Source organism: Scomber japonicus, chromosome 19, assembly GCF_027409825.1.
Source record: "Scomber japonicus isolate fScoJap1 chromosome 19, fScoJap1.pri, whole genome shotgun sequence".
Classification (NCBI taxonomy): domain Eukaryota; kingdom Metazoa; phylum Chordata; class Actinopteri; order Scombriformes; family Scombridae; genus Scomber; species Scomber japonicus.
The window spans coordinates 15392448-15414807 of record NC_070596.1 but is presented as its reverse complement, the minus strand read 5'-3'; the positions used below and the strand labels follow the sequence as shown (position 1 = coordinate 15414807).

The 22360-nt window shown below is 38.5% G+C and overlaps 6 protein-coding genes across 6 annotated transcripts; 4 read left to right on the top strand and 2 right to left on the bottom strand.

Annotated features, from left to right (window-relative positions):
* The first annotated feature begins 2043 nt into the window (after positions 1-2043).
* tmem119b (transmembrane protein 119b) lies at positions 2044-2945 on the top strand. The gene is made up of 2 exons (XM_053340390.1): positions 2044-2677; positions 2726-2945. The coding sequence occupies exons 1-2, from the start codon at positions 2044-2046 to the stop codon at positions 2899-2901; spliced, it is 810 nt and encodes a 269-aa protein (XP_053196365.1). The 3' UTR covers positions 2902-2945.
* Positions 2946-3444: 499 nt separating this feature from the next.
* LOC128380218 (iron-sulfur cluster assembly scaffold protein IscU-like) lies at positions 3445-6288 on the bottom strand. The gene is made up of 5 exons (XM_053339944.1): positions 6168-6288; positions 4712-4825; positions 4231-4341; positions 4000-4078; positions 3445-3912 (listed from the first exon to the last, which is right to left on the bottom strand). Exons 1-5 carry the CDS (start codon positions 6267-6269, stop codon positions 3821-3823), a joined length of 498 nt encoding a protein of 165 aa, XP_053195919.1. The 5' UTR covers positions 6270-6288; the 3' UTR covers positions 3445-3820.
* A 2399-nt stretch (positions 6289-8687) lies between these two features.
* On the top strand, positions 8688-9931 carry LOC128380439 (chemerin-like receptor 1). The gene is made up of 2 exons (XM_053340253.1): positions 8688-8768; positions 8894-9931. The coding sequence occupies exon 2, from the start codon at positions 8908-8910 to the stop codon at positions 9913-9915; it is 1008 nt and encodes a 335-aa protein (XP_053196228.1). The 5' UTR covers positions 8688-8768; positions 8894-8907; the 3' UTR covers positions 9916-9931.
* Positions 9932-11211: 1280 nt separating this feature from the next.
* Positions 11212-15554, top strand: rnf185 (ring finger protein 185). Its single transcript, XM_053340416.1, has 6 exons — positions 11212-11651; positions 13068-13086; positions 13209-13321; positions 13552-13606; positions 14146-14263; positions 14355-15554. Exons 1-6 carry the CDS (start codon positions 11473-11475, stop codon positions 14450-14452), a joined length of 582 nt encoding a protein of 193 aa, XP_053196391.1. The 5' UTR covers positions 11212-11472; the 3' UTR covers positions 14453-15554.
* Positions 15555-15721: 167 nt separating this feature from the next.
* On the bottom strand, positions 15722-17840 carry LOC128379833 (uncharacterized). The gene is made up of 2 exons (XM_053339475.1): positions 17606-17840; positions 15722-16526 (listed from the first exon to the last, which is right to left on the bottom strand). The coding sequence occupies exons 1-2, from the start codon at positions 17838-17840 to the stop codon at positions 15823-15825; spliced, it is 939 nt and encodes a 312-aa protein (XP_053195450.1). The 3' UTR covers positions 15722-15822.
* A 3053-nt stretch (positions 17841-20893) lies between these two features.
* On the top strand, positions 20894-22001 carry LOC128379832 (homeobox protein goosecoid-2). Its single transcript, XM_053339474.1, is given in 5 exon segments — positions 20894-20929; positions 20932-21056; positions 21058-21311; positions 21402-21637; positions 21924-22001. Coding segments are annotated over 5 exon segments (729 nt in total).
* The last annotated feature ends 359 nt before the right edge of the window (positions 22002-22360 follow it).

The window sequence follows — 22360 nt, the reverse complement described above, 5'->3', positions numbered from 1 at the left end:
TCAGCATGTGCCCGAACTCCATCCCCCCCAGTTTCTCCTGGCTGTTACGGGTGTTTTGTCCACACAGGAAACATTAACCTCTTCCTGCATTAGCTGACTCTTTTTACCCCAACAGTCCAGCAAAAAGTAATGAATGTCAGAGGACTAAGTGGTAACAGGGAGGGCCAGGCTGTCAGTGAGAGAGGCTCCTTCTGCAGAATATTTTAGATGAGAACATAAAGATGCATAAATGGTCTTCAAAGTAAATTCTTGTCTGTCTACATCTTAGTACCTATTAAATATTCTGTCATCCTGATCATACACATTCAGTTTACCGCACAAGAGCATGGAGGAGAGGTCCCTGCCCCCACAGCACATTATAAACTCCTACCTAACAAGAACAATCTGTGTGGAGGCCAGAGAGCTCAGACACTCTTGGGGAAAGTCAGGGGGGAGGAGAGAAGTTGAGATGAAGAAGGAGGAAGGAGGGATTTGTCCTCATGGTTAACAACATCTTTTCACAGTATCCAGACAAACCTCCAGCCTGAAATTTGAAACTAGTGGAGAAGTGGTGTGGTTCACGGAGAACTCACCACTGTGCTCTCTCTCTCTGTGTCTCTCAGTTCACTTTTACAAGCTGGTATCATTCAACTTTCATCAGAGGCGGCGCCAACACAGAAGACTCTGCTACAGTGGATGGTGAGTTAAATGTTTTGACATTTCATACAGTTTCTTTGTTTGTTTTTGCAAGATGAATTTTGCACACTGAAGCAGTATTAGCATACATGACAGGGTGATGTGAATGCATCATGATGCCTTCAGAGCAGCATCAAGTCTCAAACATATCTAAGGACAATATTTTGGCTTTTAGAGGACTACACCACTGACTAAATATAGGTCATTGTTCTGTTTTCATTTCAACAAATATTTTAAATTTCAAACTTTCTTTTAATCTGCTTAGTGAAGATTTTTTCCATGTGTGTGCGTGAGTGTGCTTATGACTGCCTTATGTGTTCAAGTGTCTGATTGCACCAGCATGTGTGGCAGTGTCTATTTGGTCTGGACTAAGCGGGTGATTTATTCTGAAAAAAAAGCCTCCACCCCTGTCTCCAGATGCGAGCGTTGAGTGAGAGTTTCATGCGGCCCAGCTTGCACACAGATGGAGCAGAATAAGGATAAAAGTATGTGTGAGCCAGTAGATAAACAGACTGAGCAGTGAGTTTGTTGTGATTCAAAAGCCGAACTAAAGCAAAGTATAACAGTGTTTAAAGGGTTAGTTCACCCATTGTGAAAAAAAAAAAACATGTTTCCCCACGTATCATTTGTGGTATCTAGCTATGCAGAACGTTTAGGCTTTATTAGGGTAGGATAGGCTTGTGCTGTATAACATGCATGTTGAGTAGTTCCATTTTGTAGTGGTTTGGTATTCTATTTGTCTGGGTGACAGTCAGACCTCAGTCTAACGCATGATTCGTGGCTCTCTAGTCACCACCACTTATTCTTGTTCTGCATTTCAAGAAACCTCAAAGGCTCTTCTGTGCACATGGATGAAAAAAAAAGTTTCTCTGCTGCACAATAGAAAAGATAATCTGTTTCCTTAGTTGTGACTATACTGTCTATCCATGTTGCCAGATATGACATATCTCCATGCTTGTTTACAAAAGAATTATGTATATATATAGACAAATATATATAATAACAAAACATTTTTATTTTGTTTTAGATTGCACACATTTAGCATAGACATACAGTTCCACTCAAAAATGTGTACACACTTTTAGGAAATGGTAGCACAACTTGAGAAATGGGTTAAAATCTTTTTGATTGGGCAGAGGACAGAATATTTTTACATTCAAATGGACAGAAAAGTCTTTAAGAAATCTGGAAAAACCTTCAGAACAGCAGTAAGTATTGTTAAACGACCATCTTGGTTATTAAAAGGTCAGTGTTCATTTTTCAGAATATCAGAATCTTAGATCTATGACTCATGTTGAAATGCTAATGCACAAACTGGGTATATTTCTGTTACTGATGTCTTCTGTTATTTGCAGAATCAGAGGGGAAATGAAGCTCCCAATGGCCTTTCATCTGATAGGTCTGTCTGCAGTGTTCTGCATCAGCTGCTCTTTGGCCACACCTCTACCTATTTACAGTTCACTGGAGGGAAGTACTGATGAGGAAGAGTTCAATAATTTCAATTCCTCTGTTCCTACCAACGACCTTTCATCTGACTACCAAACCACACCTGTTGGCCCCACGCATATGGATGACAACTTTCTCAGTCAGGTTGTGAACTTTTTAGAGGGGAACATGCTCCTCATCCTTGTTGCAAGCACTTTCTTCCTTATTGTCTTCCTCATCATCTGTGGTGCCACTTTCATGAGCCGCAGGCGCAAAGTCAATGCTTACTACCCTTCCTCCTTCCCCTCGAAAATGTATGTGGACCACAGGGACAAAACCGGAGGTGCTAAACTCTTTAATGAGGTGCCAGAAAAGGCAGCTCCTGAACAGGAAAGTGAACCAGTGGACTCTCACAAACAGCTACAGAGAGACATCATGAAGGCAACCAAGAGCCTCCGCACTCCAAATAAATATGTCGATGCTGCAGAGGGAGGTGACTCCAGTCAGAAAGTAACAGCCAACAGTCCTGAAGACAGCTCTAAAACAGATGGTAGCATCCTGGGCAAGGAGCTACCAAGTCTCCCTGAGGAAAATGAGCCGTCTCATCAGCTTTCTGACAGTGAAGCAGCAGCAGCAGCAGCAGCAGGCACCCCTGAGCTGAATTCTCCAGAGCAGCCTTGTCCAGAGGATGATGATCCACAGGAGCCCTTAATCGGCAAGAGTCCCCGGCCCCCTTCTCTGCATATTCACAATGACTCTGCAACGCTCCAGCTGATCGCCGGAGAGAAAACTGCATTCTAACCATTCTGAACACCAGGATCTGACTATATTTTCTAACTATTTGAAGCCACAACCAGCAGTTTGTCCTGTACACCATCTCAAAGATTTCTACAGATTTCGAGAGAGAAAAACAAAAAAGTTGCTCTGCTTTGACTGGATATATCATTCATAAATATGTCTAATGAAATAACATTTTTAACATCTGGTTGAAAAAAAGTTATTTCATTGTGTGAATTTTGAGTCGAGTATCTCTGAAATGTTGCTTAATGCATGTTTGTCCAATTCCCTGAACATTCTTGCAGATAATCTACTTCTGTAAATGCGTGTGATGTAGTCCCAAATATTTTGTGTTTTGTACTTTTGTAAGTTTTACAAACTAGTATTTGAAGGTTAATTGTACAAAATGATTGCCTAAAGTAAGTTCTGGATTAGATTAAGCACACTAGAATTCACATAACCTGTCAGCAGACCTCGATTATAGACATTTTGACATTAAAAAGGTGTAATTAATTACATTTATAACAAAATAATAATAATAAATAACACTTGAGACATATATAATTCAAGATAGTTTTTATTGCAGACTTTCAAGGAAGCATTTCTAGAAATTAAATGACACTCAAAACTCTTTCATTGATACAAACCACGTTTGCATCATTGCATATCAAAATGTCAGTGCTTCAAGGTGCAGACAGGGTACTTAAGTGCTTACATTGTGCGTTTACGTGACAGGCTAAAGATACAGTATAGAGGGTAGAAGACCACTGACTACCACAGAAGCCTGATGTAACACTGCTGCAGAGGGTTGATGACAGAGTCATCAACATATTAGGTGTGCCACATTAATACGGCAGGAACGTTATGGGGTGATGGTAGATCACTGTTACTTCACTTCTTTACAGCAGGAAGCAGACAGAGACATCCAGCAACAGTGCTCTGCTTAAATCTGGGCCCTGACTGCCTCCTGCTGGTCTTCCTGTTGCTTGCCGCGATAGTCAGCCAGGGCAGCCTTGATGGCATCCTCTGCAAGCACTGAGGATAAACAGTCAGAGGTTAAATACACATGCATGTGTGGAGTCATTTCAAAAAAATGTTAAAAATGTAACTGAATAAACTTACTGGAGCAGTGAAGCTTAACTGGTGGAAGACTGAGCTCTTTAGCAATGTCAGTGTTCTTTATCATCAGAGCTTCATCCACCTGAAAAGAAAAGCACATAGCTCCAATAACCACGAAACCTTTGCAGTCAGTGATAAGACACAACCAGAGAGAATAAAGCAGAATAAATATGAAAAGCAATAAATAACACACTCCAAGAGGCAAAGAAATAAGAAGGTAACATGTTTACTCACAGATTTGCCCTTCACCCACTCAGTGGCCAGAGAACTGGAGGCGATGGCAGAACCGCATCCAAAGGTTTTGAACCTGGCATCCACAATCTTCCCCTCATCATCCACCTCAATCTGTGAAAGGTTTTTCAAAGTTTTTAGATTTAGGAGAAAATAACTATTTCATCATTTTACAAGATGATGATAATATTTGTATTTTTAACAACTACAACAAGCGACAGGTTAATTTTCATTAAGTAGATTTGAACATTATGAATTTTACGCTTTCACGCTAAATTGCATGCTGTGTTTTCCCTTAAAAAATAGAGGAAATTCTCAATAGCACTGCTAAACTAAATCGTTAACAACTTAGCGCCGTCTAGTTGGTAAAACAAGAGTGTTATCATATGAGCGGTGTGTGGTACTTCTGAGGACTCTTAATATGAATTATTAAAATTCCTGTATTCAAAGGCTTTAATCAATCCATGAGAAGTCACAAACATACCTGAAGCTTCATCACATCTCCACAGGCTGGAGCACCAACCAAGCCGGTCCCAACATTCTTGGAGCTTTTGTCCAGCACACCCACATTTCTTGGGTTCTCATAGTGGTCCACCACCTTCAGACAGCAGAGAAGGGAACCATTGTGTTAGGGGGAAAAAATGCATTGTTCAATATATTCTATAATACTGAAATATGTATGAGGAAACCAGATAGCAGTAGGTAGCAACATGGGATGCTTTTTAAAATCTTTCAGTGAGAAGAATAATGTCCAGTCATCTTGCGCATCACTCTTATACAACGGAGAGTTTTCACCATTACGTAACAGACATTTTAGTAAACAGATTAGGAACGGATTTCATTGTCGACTATAGCTGCTCCTGCATCCTGCCATCTTCCCCTAGTTTCTGCTGAGTCACAGTGACTATACAACACAACATGAACATGGCTGTGCTTGTATTGAGAAAATATCCTAAAAAAAAAAAGGACTAACAAATTACACAATTTACTAGTTTGTTTGTGTTTTTTGTTCTCAAAATTGAATAACCACATTTTAATGATCTGCCAGCTATTTAACCAATTCTCTTGTATTTAATAGGATACTGAAGATATTTTATGATGTTACATCTTTTTTAGGGACTGTTGTATATCAAATGATGGATACATTTTAACTGTTTTGTTTGTTTTTTTGCCAGATGGGATGTCAGCTCTAAAGCCACGCTCACCAATAATACTCACAGGATTTTACAGTCAAAAGCCTTTCAATAAAAATGTATGTTCATCAGTTTGAAGTCATTGAAACACCCAGGGTCACACACATCACCTCTGTTACCATTCATAAAGACACTTAATGCATCTTTGTTTGCCTCCATGTTGCATCAGACTGTAACATCACACAATAGAACTCAGTCTGGAAATGGCTTCAGTGTCAGCTAATTTCAATATTGAGCATCATTAATAAGAAGATACTGTAGCACTCTTCCAACATGTATTTTACAACGCAATTATAGATTTCTAGCACACTGCGCCTCTTCACAACCCCTAAAGCTTATTAATCGGATGCGATTCGTGTATTAAAGCTGTCGCAGTGACCAGCTGGGAATCAGATTAGTGACGTTATTTTTGTCTTCAAACAAATAATGTTAATTAGTTCACAAACTGGGGTTTCATAAGTTAGTTATTTATCCTATTGCCACTCTCTCGTTATTTATGTAATATTTAACCCACATGACAGCAATAAAAGCACTAATTTGTTAAGTCAACCATCTATAAAGCTAAGACTGCTTTCTATCGATTTAAACTAACTACTTCCACTTGTCTGACCACTGTTTCCTTGTCATGATGCTCTGAGGCTGACCGCATGCTAACATTTGTAAACATTACACAAACAACAGCTGATGCCTTGCAGCTCTTTAACATGACTCTTCTTTAGTGAGTTAAAAACAGACTACATATTTTACCTTCTTGTGGTAGCAGCACTGGGTGATGAACTCCGGAGCAGAGAGCCTCCTGGTTAGGAAAGCAAGAGGACTGAGACACTTGTTTGCCACTGTACCCGCCATGTTCACAGACAGTGTAGGAATGACGCAGTTTGAAAGAGGAGAGCAGACTCAGAGCAGTCTATGGAGCAGACCGGCGGAGACCGGGTCTGAGGGAGGGGCTAAAACAAGCACATCTGCGCATGTGCAGAAAATTACTTAACCCAGTTTTGGGTAAACATATTTTTTTATATAATATATAGTAATCTATATAATCCATAATAAACATTTAAACTGTTATTATTCCTGATTATAAACAGTGGTATGTTTACTCGAGTCTTTCCATTTTACACTACATTATGCATTTCAGAGACAAACAACTTTTTCTATTCTCTGAAATATAGGACATTGTTACCATAGATAGATAACATCCATCCATTTGTCAAAACGCTTATCCTAGATAGACAATACTAAGATTACTTAAAATCCTGTGAGATTACTTTTAAAAATCCATTCTCAGTTATTTAGTTTAAGGTTATAAATCCGTCACAAATGATGCAATGTTGCCAGTTGTTTGTGATGATGATATATTCATGCCATAGACTGTATGATTCATGCATTAAATTTGCAGAACGTGTTTCGTATTTTTGTTTTATTTCAATCAATTTTTCATTGTCTCACTTTAGAAAATGTGATTTAAACAGCAGCAGGGTTTTACTAAAGTGGCACAATCACATACCTTTTTAAATTGGTGAAATATGATTTCAGCACATTATAAGTGCAATACCAACACTTAATCAGTGGTCTTAGTCTTGCAATAGGCCTACTTGATGTTTAGTTATTTTTAAAACTGGAAACCCTAGTTACTGAAATGACCAAACATGGGCATGCACTGTGGTGTTGACTAGAGAAGTTTTTATCGTATGAATTAAGGTGATTTAGACCTTTCAGTGCTGGCTTTTCATCCTCCCAGTGAGACTCCCAGGTTTTAGTGTGAACTGTCCCACATTAGGAAAGGCACATAATCTGGGACAGTTTGGTACAAAGAACACTTTTATATTTATTAATAATGAATAATAATAGCACATTTAATTTGTACCACACTTTTCATTACTAGTGAAAATCAACAGTATTACTAACATAGAACACTGCTGCTGGCAGGTCTGAGGGTGTGGTAAAATCACTTCCTGTAGGAAGGGGGTTGCAGTAGCAGTTTGCATATTGGTAAAAGGCATTAATTCAAAACCACACTTAAGTAATTGTAGAAAGGCATTACAGGGTACATTATTTTGAAAAGTAAGAGTACATATGCGAAATGCTCCCTTTCAAAGCGATATATGAAATATTATTGATACATTAACATGTAAGCTACCCTTTAATGTTGTAGTTGGTTGAGGTGCAGCTAATTCATATTTTTAAAACTGATGTTACTGTACGTTTGTATGTAAAATTTGGCAATTCATTTTACAGGTCTGTAACTTAATAATATAATGATAATAATACATATGAAAAACAATAGGGTCCTTGCCTTTTGGCTCGGTCCCTAATAATACCCCAATAAGTTTGTTTCTTTTCGATCTAACTTCAAGTTCATTTGATCCCTCTAAATGTTAAGCTACTGTAACTTTAAGAGACTTTTTAACAACAAAATAGTTGTATCTGCTTCACTGAAGGAGAGAATATGAATATTTCTCTCTCTAATAAGTCTTACAGAACAACCAGTCATATAAGGATATATAAGGATATTTCCTTGAATCAAACAGACTTGTTGGTAAGTTCCTGTGTTATGATTCTTTGGCTGAAAATAATTTACTCAGCAATTCTCAAAACTATCATATGATTTTGAGGGAACTTAAAATTCTCACTGTCATCAACATTGTTAGAGGAAATGTGAATTTAAAAGTACATTTGCTTCATATGAGTGGAATAAGACTGTTTTGGTGTGTATGTTATATGTCACCTAATCCAGCAAAAGTAGGATTTCTGCATTGGGGATCCTGAAAACCTGAATACCTTTACATATTCCCTCATGTGGATGATTGAAAGTCTTACTGGACTTAGTTTCAGCTTGTTATAGGATGGTGATGAAGTCTCATTTTCAACATGATGTACTGGTTCTCAGAAATATGACACTAACAGTTATGTTTTCACACTTTTAACCGTCACTACTGCAAGTAATTCCGGTCTGTTTTTTACAGAAAGGAGCATAATTGAAAGGCTACCAGAATTGTTACATTAAAATGAAAACAGTTGATGTTCTGTGTACTTATGAGTGTATTATGTTTGTTTTTGAGATTTTATATTTTAATACAGACCTGCTCTGAAGAAAACTATTGAATGAACACTGAATTCCTGGTAAAATGGTCTTAAGCCACAGATGTGATTTGGTGTTTTTTCCATTCTTTGTAAAGAGGATCTCCGATGTGAGATTGCAACACACAGCTTATAGGGTGGTATATTCATATGGATTTCGTCATTTGTGACACTGCCCAGGAAACAGAAGTGAGAACTTGCGTTTAGTAGCAAGTGACTTGGTCAAAAGGAACTTTTTTGTTATTCCTGCTTAACGCTTTGAGACATAAGGTGAGTACTTGTTTTATATGATATATTAAAACTCAAATTTTCTGTCTTAAATTGTGAACTGGTATAATCATCTATAAATGTATATATTTATTAGCCTAAAAAATAAATTGTGCCTCATATTTTAGGAAAAGTATCCAGAATGAGTGTGGATTATATTGAATATGACGATTACACTCCCAACAATGAAACTGAGAATAACATCACCATAGATGGAATACATTCCAGCAGTTCTCAGACTTCTTTGACCGTCTTTCTGGTGACAGCCAATATCATTATATGTGTTATGGGCCTTGGAGGAAATGCATTAGTGATCTGGATCTGCGGATGGAAAATGAAAAGAACGGTTGTCAACACCTGGTACATCAGTCTGGCCATTTCAGACCTGATGTTCTGTGCCATTCTGCCCCTGGAAGTATACTACACGATCACCTCACATTGGCCTTTCGGACTGGTTTTTTGCAAGCTTACGTCCTCTGCCCTGTTTCTGAACATGTACAGCAGTGTGTTTTTGTTGGTCTTAATCAGCACTGACCGCTGTATAATGGTTTCATTTCCTGTTTGGTCACAAAACCACCGGACAGTGACAAAAGCATTTGGAGCTGTCATCCTCATGTGGGTCCTTTCTGGCTTCATGACATTGCCCTCACTCATCGTCAGACAAACCAAAGTCCACGGCTCTGTCACTCAGTGCTACACGGGTTACATGAGCCATTCAAGACACAAGGCAGTTGTGCTGACTAGATTTATCTGTGGGTTCCTGTTTCCTATCTTGATTATTGTATTCAGCTGCTTGGTGCTTTGTGTGAAGTTGAAAAGTTTGACCATGAAATCAACAAAGCCGTACAAAGTCATAGCAGCGCTCATAGTGTCATTTTTCTGCTGCTGGGTCCCCTACCACACCTTTGTTCTGTCTGAGTTAGATTTGGAGAACAACACAGTGGAAGTACTTAACACTGGGCTGAAAGTAGGGGCAACTCTGGCTGCAGCAAACAGTTTCATGTCCCCACTTCTGTACGTGTTCATTGGTAATGACTTTAAGCACACTCTAAAACGGTCTTTCTCATCAAGGATAGAGGAGGCAATGGCAGAAGATTTGCGTACAGGTGGTTTCACTCACTCACGATCAAAGGTGATGGAAATTGCCTAATTAAACTTAAAATCTTTGTTATGAATGATAGGGAGAACTTCACTGTACAAAAAATGTTATTATAGAGTTAAATGATTTTGGCAAAATCGTATGTCAATGCAAGTTTGACCTTTGATATGTATGGTAGGATGTTTATGGATGCATTTAATCTTCTTCAGAAGAAAAATTATACATACATGTTGTATTTTTACATTGTTTTTTATATAAATGAATTTGTTGTTTGTGTGTTATTATGTTTGCAAATCTGAATTTGCCCCCTGTGGCACAAATAAAGTTGTTTGAAATTCATTGAGTTAATCGTTTACAATACATTACAATTTGATTTTATTTACTGTGAAGTAAAACACAATTGAAGTGAAGGATTTATGCTGCCTAAAAAAAGGGGAAGTCAACAAAATGTAAGAATTAATTTTACTGTTGTAACTTCTTTCTGAAAAAAAATATTATAATATTATAAAATATTATAAATATTATATTATATTATATTCAGATAAACATTTTTGCACAGAAGGAGGACTGTGGATTTTGACCTCCATCATTTACATTAAGAAGGGGTTTTCTAATGGCTAACATAAACATGAGGAATGGTTATGGTAAGGAATCGTTATTTAATTGTTCACTTGGTAACTTTACTTCTGTTTTAAGATAGACTTGACAAATTGTGAACACATCCTTTAGAATAAAAAAGTCAGAAATCATCCTAGGAGTTGGTGGAAGAAAGAAAGAAAAGTTTTGGACTTATTAAACACTAGATAAAGAAGTAAGTGTCTGCAGGAAGTAGATAGATAGATAGATAGATAGATAGATAGATAGATAGATAGATAGATAGATAGATAGATAGATAGATAGATAGATAGATAGATAGATAGATAGATAGATAGATATACAGTCACTTTCCAGCAGCTCAATATAAGCATAAAAGTAATAAAGCAACAAACAGGTAATAATAAGAGGAGTGAGAGTATAAAGCCCATAGTTAAAAGGGTTGATTGCAGCATAAAAAACATATGTAATGTCTAAAAATAAATAAGGACACTAAAATTCTGTTATAAAACAGTATCTACAAACACTATCACGAAATCAGCTTTATAAGATTTTTTAAAATACTGACCCCAAGTAATCAAAAACATCTCATTAATATATTAACATCTGAAGAAATAAAGCTACATGATTGATGGAGTTTCTTAATTCTGGAACCTGATTGGCTGAACGCAGGGAATCACACGCCTATCAACACCAGTAGTCCCGCCCCTTTATTCCCCTCTGGATGTACTTCCGGTTAGCACTGCTGCGGAAGTGTGATGCAACCAGCTGTAAGCTATCTCCACAACTTCACACCACAAGTTAGGCTTTTCGGTTGGGACAACATTTACACCCTTAAAGATACTTTGTGTTACCGTATGTCGCTTTGTACTCTCTTTTATCCGTATCGGGTTTTGCTCACTCTTCCTCGGTTGCTAACAGTAGCAACGCCAAAACGACACTCTTCCTAAATGGATTTGATGTGATTTCGCCACCTGTACCTTGTTTTTTTTGAGTGGATCTGTGTTTTTTTTAATGGCCACCGCGGCCCCACCTCCGGCCTCTGGCTCCACAGCGGCCACTGAAAACACAAGTCCCGGATCCAGTAGCTCAACTGCGGCCGACAGCGGCAACCAGGACAGCACCTTTGAGTGTAATATATGTCTGGACACCGCTAAGGACGCAGTGATCAGCCTGTGTGGACACCTCTTCTGGTAAGAGCTACTGTCTGTGACCATCGTCACCAGTAAGACAGCAATCTTTAGGTGAACTGGGTAAACACCAGTCTGTTGGCATTCATCCTACTGGTCTAAAAACAACAACAACCATCGTTGGATGTGCTGATAACCAGTGTTGGGGAGTAACTTAGCTACATGTAATGGTGTTTAATTTAATTATGAAATACGTGTAACTATAGTAACGATGTGTAAATAAATCATAGTTACTGATGAAAGTGTTGATAATTACAAAGAAGGTTACTGAAGTCAGACCTTTTTTCATATTTTGTAAATAAATCATGAACTAGGCTTATTCGGAGTCACAGTACAAATTAAACCCATGCCAGACTTTTGACCTTTTTCATAAAATATCTTTATTTTATATTCCAAAATCTAAATGAACTAGCCTAATGAATACATTTTCAAATCTTGCTTTATAAGAAATGATCTCCCTTATAAATCATGTCAGTATCCATGAAAAACTTGATGGTCTTGATGTTGCTGGTCTTAACTTACCTTGACAGCTGAAATTTAGAAAAGTAATCAAATGTAATAAGTTACATAACTTTGATTAAGTATATGAAACAGTAACATTAATAATTGCATTTTAAATAGGGTAACTAGTCATCTGTAACCCATTACATTTCCAAAGTAACCTTCTAGACTCTGCTGATATCTGGCCAGTTGTGATTATAACTCTTAACAGTAATCCTGTCTAATTTTGTATCACATGGGTCAAAATATATTGGTTATGTCACATAATTATTCTTGTGATGCAAATATGCATACAAGGATGTCTCCACAATGAAAAACAGTGTTAATTAATATGAATTTATGTTTCCCAACTTTCTATGATAATACTTGAATATGGGAATGAGTAATGTTGCTGGTTTAAAAGAACATGGAAAAGCATAACCTTTTAATAACTTAATCCAATGAAACAGCTCTGCTCCCCAGTACACCACCACCACCACCACCACCACCACCTCCCTCTACGACCTCAGAAATAAATATGAAGTAGATTTATCACATTACTAACAATGCCAACAAAGCTTAATAAATGTTGAATTTATGGCAGAACTGTTTTTGTATTAGATAAGACACAGATGTACTTAATGAAGTTGCCAGTGGGTGTACAGCAACGTTCACAAACTAATAACTCTTAGCCAACCTCTGTTTATTCAGGACAGGTTGGGTGGGGGTCTCATACTGTATCAGTGATGCCAAGTTAGTTACTTATTTTCTGAAGACACCGATCACAAGGATGCATTTCGTTTTTTTTATTTATTTAATTTAATTTAAAATATTTGTGTATTTGTTGCATAACCAGATGGACATTGGATGTAATGTGTTGCTAATCAAAACTCTGTCCTTTCCAACATGCCACCTCTCATCTCACCTCCCTGTGATCAGCTGGCCTTGCTTGCATCAGGTTAGCTGACCTTTTCTTTGTTTTCTCCAATTTTTAAATACAAATGACTGCATGTGTTGTGAGTGATGGTTTTTAACTGAAGCAGACAGTCAGGTCTTTAATATCTCTTTGTGTTTATGCAGTGGTTGGAGACCAGACCCAACAGACAAGTGTGTCCAGTGTGTAAAGCTGGCATCAGCAGAGACAAAGTTATTCCCTTATATGGACGGGGAAGCACAGGTCAACAGGACCCCAGGTGGGAGCCTTTGTTTAGTATAACGGGTCAGACTGACTCTAAATTTCTTGTATTAGGTCATCACAATCCTCCCCATGATAATCCAGTGGTGAATATGTTCCATTCACATTTTATGATGCAACATTTAACACTACTGGTGGAGTACCTAAAATTAGCATTGTTATAAAATGTTATGAATATTCAAATCATGCAAATCAGTTCTGAAACAACGTGGTGTGTTCCTTTTTTAGAGAAAGAACACCCCCTCGACCACAAGGACAGAGGCCTGAGCCAGAAAACCGTGGTGTAAGTACTACTGTATGCACAACTATACTTAACACATGATTTCATTATTTTTGCAATATAAATCAGTACCTTTTAGCTTTTTTTTTATTACTTTATTGCAGATTTTAAATTGCAGGTTATTTGTTTTGTCACTCGTTTCATTCATCCTTCCACATTTATACTACTTTGCTATCTGCATAACCAAAAATAAATAAATAAAAATAATACCTTTTTAGGTTTTCTTGATTCCAAGCATGACTGTAACTGTATGTAGTCTCTCAGTGCAGTGTCAGCTGTTGAGTAATATTATCCATTCATGATGAAACCATTACATCGGATGATGATGATGGTGCTTTAGTGCAAACCAGTGCTTTATTCATTAACAGAAGGACACTTCCCTCTGGGATCTATTAGATGCTAAGCTTTGAGGTGCAGCCTCTCTTGAGAATGACCACAAATTGCACATACTATTGCGTCATATCACATTTTATGTTAAACTGCACCTCAGATATTGTGTAGAAGACATTGACAGAATTCAAACATTTTCACATATTTTTCAGGGCTTTCAAGGATTTGGCTTTGGAGATGGGGGTTTTCAGATGTCATTTGGAATCGGTGCCTTTCCATTTGGTATATTTGCCACAGCCTTTAACATCAATGATGGAAGACCTCCTCCAGGTATTTGTGCTTTACTTACTTCACCATGACCACTGTGTCTTTTATCAGTAACATATTAAATAACCACTGTCAAACTATTTCCCCCAAACAGCGGCCCCCGGGACACCGCAGCACATGGATGAACAGTTCCTGTCTCGGCTCTTCCTATTCGTCGCTCTGGTGATTATGTTTTGGCTCCTGATTGCGTAGCTGCATGGAGAGACAACATCTCAAGTAAACCCAAAAGGTTTGACAGAGACATGATGGCACATTGTCACAAATCACACCTGCAATAATTTTGCCTCAATACGTTACGTTTCATAGTGAGCTTTGAACGAGTTGGTTAATCTAAAAATAAAGATATCCATGCGAATCTAACAATAGCATCTTTTAAAGGTGAACCAAGTTTGGTCACCTTATGTTTGGACTCATGAACATGGTTATGTGATGTGCTTACTGAGCAGCACACATAAATTCTTCCATATGACGGCTTCAAACCTGATACAAGCTTACCCTACATGCAGAAAAGGTGATTCTCGGTGCTCTTTCATTTTACGTTAATTACTTTCTTTTGAGCATAGTATTGTTAGTACTACTGTACCAAAAGACAAATCACTGCTCATTTACTTTACTTTTTCATACACATGTCCACTCTGATCTACATTCACCATCGGCTTTATGTGGAGAGTTGACCTGACACATTCTGGGATAGCTTTTAATATACTACTATTATTTTATGACTGTATATGTAACTTTAAACTGTTATATGTACATTGGCCCAACAGTTTTGATACTTTGTCCATTAAATTCTCAACCTTACTTTTATGTTGTGCTGAAACGTTGTACCCTTGCCCAACTTAACAGTTTTTTCACAGCAGACATTCAATTTTTTATAGGAGAAAAAAGCACAGGTGTTACTAATCATATTAATGATGGCTCCGTTGTATTAAAGAGTCCCTGAACTCAACCTCTGCTGGATCTTACAATTCACACATCTCATCGGAAAAATGTACCAAAATTATACACATGCTTTGTGGAATCAAAACCATGTCAGACATTGTCTCTTTTTTTTTTTTTTCTTTAGATGATATTGAAAAGACGCATGCAGATAGCTGAAAGATTAATTTATCTAACAGTGTTCTTCTCCAAATGGTTTTTATTTTTGCTCAGTTTTCTGTATGGTACTGTAATTAAATGTAAAATAGTGTAAAATGTTACAGAATTAGATTTGTTGGTTGAGCATAAAACCACTTTTCTAAATGTGAATTCACTATTGGCGGTAAAGTTTATGTAAATAAAGACGTTAATCATAGTCTGTCTTTTTCTTCATAAGTGTTTTTTTTTTATCAGGGCCTTACCAGTCTATGCAAATCAAAACACCAAAACAATCCATTTTCCCATTAGTGAAATATGTTCAAAAATTACATTTTATTATTCTCTATTGTTAATGATTTCACATGAAAAAGGATGTACCTCAAACTCAATCAGTTTGCGCTGTAAAAAAATTAATTTGTTCATTTTGTGCAAGAGTTTTTTCAGAAAATACAATTAAGTAATTTCTTTTTTAAAGTCAGTTTGGCCTAGTCCCGCGTTTCTGAATCCGACGGTTTCTCTGGCTGTGCAATGTTGAACTCTGCTTCATACATAATCTGCTGGATTTTTATTTTTGTCTCACATCTTTTCTGCGGAGCGAGTCGCTTAAGAGCGGGCACGAAGCTCAGCAGAAACAGTTCGTCTTCGTCCCGAGGCCTGTTGGGAAAAGAGGAGCCATTGTCTTTGACCAGCCATTTAGTAGGGGATGGTGTACGTTGGGACGAAGACGGTGAAAGTGACTCTTGCATCAGACGACGTTTCCGTCCAGTTTTGCTGACAGGGGGCACTTGTGGACCTGACGGCATGTTTGCCAGAACAGTGAGCTGGGTCATCTGTGAGTCCTGAGACACTGAAGGAAGCTGTGACACAAACGCTACCTGGGGCTTGAGGTCTGCTGGACTCGATGGTGCCTTCATTGTGGACTGCGGCGTCTTAACTGTCTCGGATGACGTGGTTTCTCCCTCCACACAGCCAGATTCATTGTCAGGGTTGTCGTGGTCATCGTCATTGTTACCGCAGATGTCTGCCACTCCGCTTCTGGACCCAGTGAAGGGTGCAATAAAGTTCATCAGTTGTCTGTATTTCCATCTGCTCTGCAAGACCTCTCCTTGTTTCTTACTTTTGATCTCAATTCGGACTTCTTTCAGATACCTGTCTCTCAGGTTCTTCCATTTTCTTTTGCACTCCTCAGCTGAAAAAGTAAAATATCAGAGTTTATAAAGCAAGAAATCAAAATTCTGCAGTCTGTTAACAATTGAAAGGACTGTTTAATGAGTAAATAACAACAATGGAGCAGTCTGCAAAGTGGACATTTATAAAAGCTGCACATGAGAAAAGGTGCATTTCATTGATTCTATTGTGTGGTCATTTTTCATCAGAGGTGATTCAACAGAAAAATATTATATGAAACATACATCGAGAACATCTGTTTCTTCTAGTCTTTGAAATGTGCTGGTTTGTTTATAGCCTACTATTTGTAAATTTAACATGATATGAATTTGAACAATATTGTCCAGTCATCTGTCCCCATTCAGTGTCCAGATCTTTCATACAGAACAGCGAGGCGGAATAAAGTAGTAGTATTCCCGCATTGAATATTGGCCTTCCTGAGAGCAGAGAGCAACAATGCGAAGTGACAGCAAACTATAGCAGAGGGTGAACATTAGCTGCTCCTCTCCTCTCTGTCAGTGGGGGCGGAGCTGAGCCCTCCATACAGCAGAGCCACAGACAGCGTTCTTATGTTTTGTTTTTTGGTACTGAAATCCTACTGTTGCCCGTCATCACTACATACGTGGATTTGATTGGTCCGGGCATCCTGCAACTCATTCTTGCTCACTATATTGTTGCTGGTGAAGTTGACGGTTCACGACACGTCAGGCCACAAAGACCATCAGGCCACCGGGAAATGTCGTTACGGTGTGTTAACGAGCGAGACGACGGACATACGACACAGCAGCAGTGACTCCGCTGCACTGAGCATGTTGCCTCCTCTCCTCTCCTCTCCTCTCCTCTGCCCGGCCTACAGCGTGCGGGCCGCGGCTGCTACCGCCAGCACGGTGCGGTATCAGCCGCTGCATCCACACCAACGGGCTGAGCGGATAAAAAGATACAAAAGTGACACATAATCAGCTCTAGACACGTGAAACACCTCTATTATCTTATATTCAACTAACGTTTAGTCGTCTCTGGCTGTTTAGTCACCCATTCCGACAACGTCTGAGCAAATAATATGTGTCAGTAAAGTTAAATAAAAACAAAAAAAATACTCACAGGGGAGACCCAACACCAGACTGATGTTTCTCCAGGCATGTGCCCGACTTTCCGTGCAGCGGTAATTGGGAAGAGTGACATTGTATAGCTCTGGGTGATTAAATACAGTTAATATTAACTTCTCGTCCATTTTGCTCCGGTGTTGGATCTGTGCTGCGCTCACGCGGAAGCGGCAGAGTCTTCTCCCGCCTTTTCCGCCCAGAGTTATCGCGAGCTGCCTGCCGCGCGCTGTCATTATAGTCTTTGGTCGCAGGGGGGCGCACGAGCCACTCTGCCTTTGTAGCCTTTATTAATGCTCTGCTCCATTGTGAGGATAATAAAGAAAATAAGCTCCCATAATCTGTTATTACATTTCAGGGTTTAAAGGTCTCACTTCAGCTTTTAAGGGCAGCAAATCACACTGTTGGAGGCTTTTCAATGGTTCCCAACTTGGAGAGGAGGGGTCCCATTGGTGGGAAGTAACTAGGTACATTTGTGTGGCAACAATGTTTAGGTACTTCCATTCCATTTGATACAACTTTATACTTCCACTCCACTAGCCTACATTTCAGAGGAAAATATTGTACATTTACTCCACTACACTGATTTGACAGCTTTAATTACTTTTCAGATGAAGATTTGACACAATGGATAATAGCCTATATGTTTAATCTTCAACACATTGTTAAAGGTAAACCAGTGATTTCCAACCTTTTTGACTTTTGACATTTGACATAAAGCGATGTGTAATCAGAGTCACATTTCAGATGTCTACTATGAGTTGCTCCAACAAATAGTGATTTTTGTAGTTTAATTTCAATAAATGTTCAAATGATCCAATGTTTCACCAAAAATCAAAGATTAGAGAAAGTGACCAGAAGCTGAAAATGGATGTGTGTATCAGAACTTTATTTTTTCTTCTTTCCTCTCCTATTAATCATCTCACGACCCTTCAAGTCAATCTGGCAACCCTTTGGAGGGGCCCAACCCTACTAGCTCCACCTGCAACAGCTACAACAGTAACCTTCTTACACACTGGTGCTTCAGTATTAATAATCTAATAATGTCATATAATATTTTTTTTTCTTTATAAACCCTCCGAATGAAACAATCCAAGAAGGAAAATTCACTCTTTGGGGGCCTCAATAGTCTTAGTTGGGTTTGAAAGTATTTAAAGATTTAAGCAAACTACAAGAGTTCAAAGAATGACCGATATGTGTACGTGTGGTAAACAAAATGCAACACAACTTACTGTATATGTAGGATATATGTTTATTATTCTCTTGTCAGTGTCTTAATTTTAATTGCAACAGCATCAACATACATAAATAATTAAACATTATGGAGCCAAATATAATAGTCACCAGATCCTTGAGTTCATTTTCAGATCTCAGGGGAGAGAGAAAAAAACCATCACATCTGTTTTTACAGAGCTATTCGATATGCGGTTTCTGCAACAGGGTGGTTTTCTTGATTCCTCTCAAGTCCCCAGGGTATCACTATCAGAATTTTTTTCTGAGCTTTCAGCAGTTAATGTGTTTCCCTGCACAAGCTCACAAGCAAGCTTGGAGTAAACACAGAGAGGGAGGTTGATCCTCTGCATTTCCTGGTCACACAGCTGCGATCTCCGATTCCCCAGGAGGTCTTAGGCCTTGGTCCAAGAGTAAGCAGAGACACTGAGCTTTTTCATATGTGAACAGTCTGATGCCATACGGGTCATTCATCAACAGTCAGTGTAGGTGTGTATGTGTCTCCTGTCTGAACTGTACTCATGTATCCTTTATTAGTCATGTTTTAAATGTTTTCCTCCTGACCTGGTATTTGATATGTTGGATCCCAACACATAACTTAAAGAGCACATAAGTCACTGATAATCACAATGAAAAGAATCTCACACACTAGCGACAGCAGAACAACCATAATTCTGCATGTTAACCATGCAATATTTTGCAGAAATTACTGCTGCTGTCTACAGCATCACACCACAATGAAGCAGAGAAGCAATTACAGTTTCTTTTTCAGTCTCGACCGAGCATGGATTTGCTTATTTTTTGGTTTCTATATCTAGACCAGTGTAGCATTAACTTTGTATCTGGAGAGTAAAAGAGGACAAAATAAATCAAAATACTTTCTCAGGCTCAGTATTGTCCATTTCCCATTACATGTCACTTCAGATTGAAGGCCTTTTTAAAATCATGCAGAATATAATCATTCCTGATGCATCACAAATAGTAAAGTTTACTAACATTTTCAGGTGAATATCACTTAACATTGAGAACAGCAGTTCAAACTGCTTCTACATCCAGAACAACTGTATCAGCCAGGAGGCAGTGGTGGCTTTCTTCACTTCCCTTCTTGTACCAAATATTGCTCTTACAACAACAAAATGAGCCTTTATCATTCTAATCCCCAGTAATGAATTTTGAACTGTTTGAACCAATGTGGATGTGGTACAATTCCCTCTATTGAGAACCACAATAACTGCAGATAATGATCTCACATGCTCCACAAACTATACATCAACAATCTGGCTGCTATTAAACCCAAGTGAAAAGGATGGGATGGTGTTTATTGTTATCTGTTTTCAAAAGCCCTTATAAGAGGAGCTTAAGACAGATTGTGGAAATCCATTAATTCTCTGTGGGGGAAAAAAGGTGTATTGCCTTGTATGAAATCACAGGATTTGTTGGGGGGATGAATTTAACCTGTAATAGCTTTACCTCAGCTGTGCACATTGTCAGAGAAGTCAGACTGAAGAGACTGCACCACACAGATAAGACACATGATGCATGATCGTGAATATAAACTACATGCAGAGACCTCTGAATTATTTGAGTGTATTTGTATTGAGTAACACATACAAATCTATTACTGTCACCACACATAAGATGATTGCCTCATTTGATCTGCAATTGGCTAATAAACATGTCATTTGCGTGCATTCTTGCTATTAGAACAACCAACGTGTGCCATTTACTGAACATATCCATTAATTTCATGATCATTTGATGATAAAACTACATTATGAAATAAATTCAACAGCCAGTCCTCAAGCTCAGCATACACAAGTCTCTGGCCACACCAAAAAAAAAGTTCATCTTTAAATCCAGGTTTCTAATACGAAGCAATCCCCTTTTCTCTAAAACCTCAACAATAAGGATCTTAGGAGCTCTCCACTTCTCATTTTATGCAGTGAAATCTGATTTCTTTCTGAGAAAGGAATGAGGTAAGATTAACTGAATCTGCCGTCCTCCCTAACCTCTTCACAAAACTGCCCAGATTAGCTAGGAATTAAGTTTCAACCGTTTTATGTGTCTGGTCCATAGGGGGGATTATAGTTTTACTATTTTTTTGCCTCCCAATTTCACTATAAGGGTCTGACACACTGTTGTAGAGAGGGGAGAGGGAGAAGAGCAGCAGAGCCTGAACTATCAAAAAAGAGCTGTGTGTCAGTATCCAAGACGCTGTTATACTAGAGTTTCTTTGGAGATGGATGGACTGATGAGGGTGGAGAGACAAAAGTTTCCTTTCACTATTGAAAACATTCTGAGAAAATACCCTAATAGTAATGAGGACATACAGTCATGTGGAACAAGTGGTGTTGGACTAAAAGACAAGGCAGTGAGTCCTGCTGGAGGCCAAACAGAGACTGTTCATCACACCTGCCTGTGCTGCTGCTACTGCTCCCACTGTGGAGACATATTCCAGACTGATTTCATGCATGAAGGTAAGACCAAAACCTAGAAGAGTCAGTTTTAAAACTCTTTTTGACTCATTTTACATTATTTTAACTTCCACTCAGATCTCCTGCCTGCAGCCTGTCAGTATGGATGGCCCACGGCGTTGTTCTCGGACCCATGCAGGCTGGGAGAGGCTCACAGAGAAGAGCAGTCTTCCGGTCAGATGCAGAGGCGGACCAGACGTCACCGCACTATTTTCACTGAGGAGCAGCTGGATGCACTGGAGGAGTTGTTCCTGCAGAACCAGTATCCAGATGTGAACACAAGGGAAAAACTAGCACAACGGACTCACTTAAGAGAAGAAAGAGTAGAGGTAAGGGTGCCGAGCCACATTCAGCTTCTCAACAAATAATAGTACTGTGATAGATGGGTAAATAAATTCTAATCTCTCCATATTACTAAAGATGTGTGCAAGTTGATCACATGATTTCAATTTATTATGTTTTAATTATATGCCTTTGTTGATAATGTTTGATAATGATGTCCAGTGTTGTTCTACTTGTTTATGTGTATGTGAATATATAACGGTCAAATAATACAAGTATAGTATATCACTGAAACAATAAAAAAATAACATTATCTTTTTTTTTATTGTTAAGGTTTGGTTTAAAAACCGAAGAGCAAAGTGGAGGCGCCAGAAACGACTTACATTTACTGTGGGACACACAGAAAACTAAATTTAGAACTGTATATATGGACTGTATACTGTAATGTACATATGGACCACAGCTTTGTGTCCAGAAGTGTGTGTGTAATGTGTGATCTGTCAAAGGATACATTTGGGGACAAATTTCAGACTTCATTGGGGATGGACTGTCCAATTGAGGACAAAAGCTATTTCTCTAGTTGGGAAAAAGCTGATTTTTGGGACATTGGTAAAGTTAAGGTTAAGGTTAGAGAAAGTCTCCAGGAAGTCTATGTAATGTCCCCAAAAGTGACTGTGTGTGTGTGTGTGTGTGTGTGTGTGTGTGTGTGTGTGTGTGTGTGTGTGTGTGTGTGTGTGTGTGTGTGTGTGTGAGTTAAATAAATACAAGAA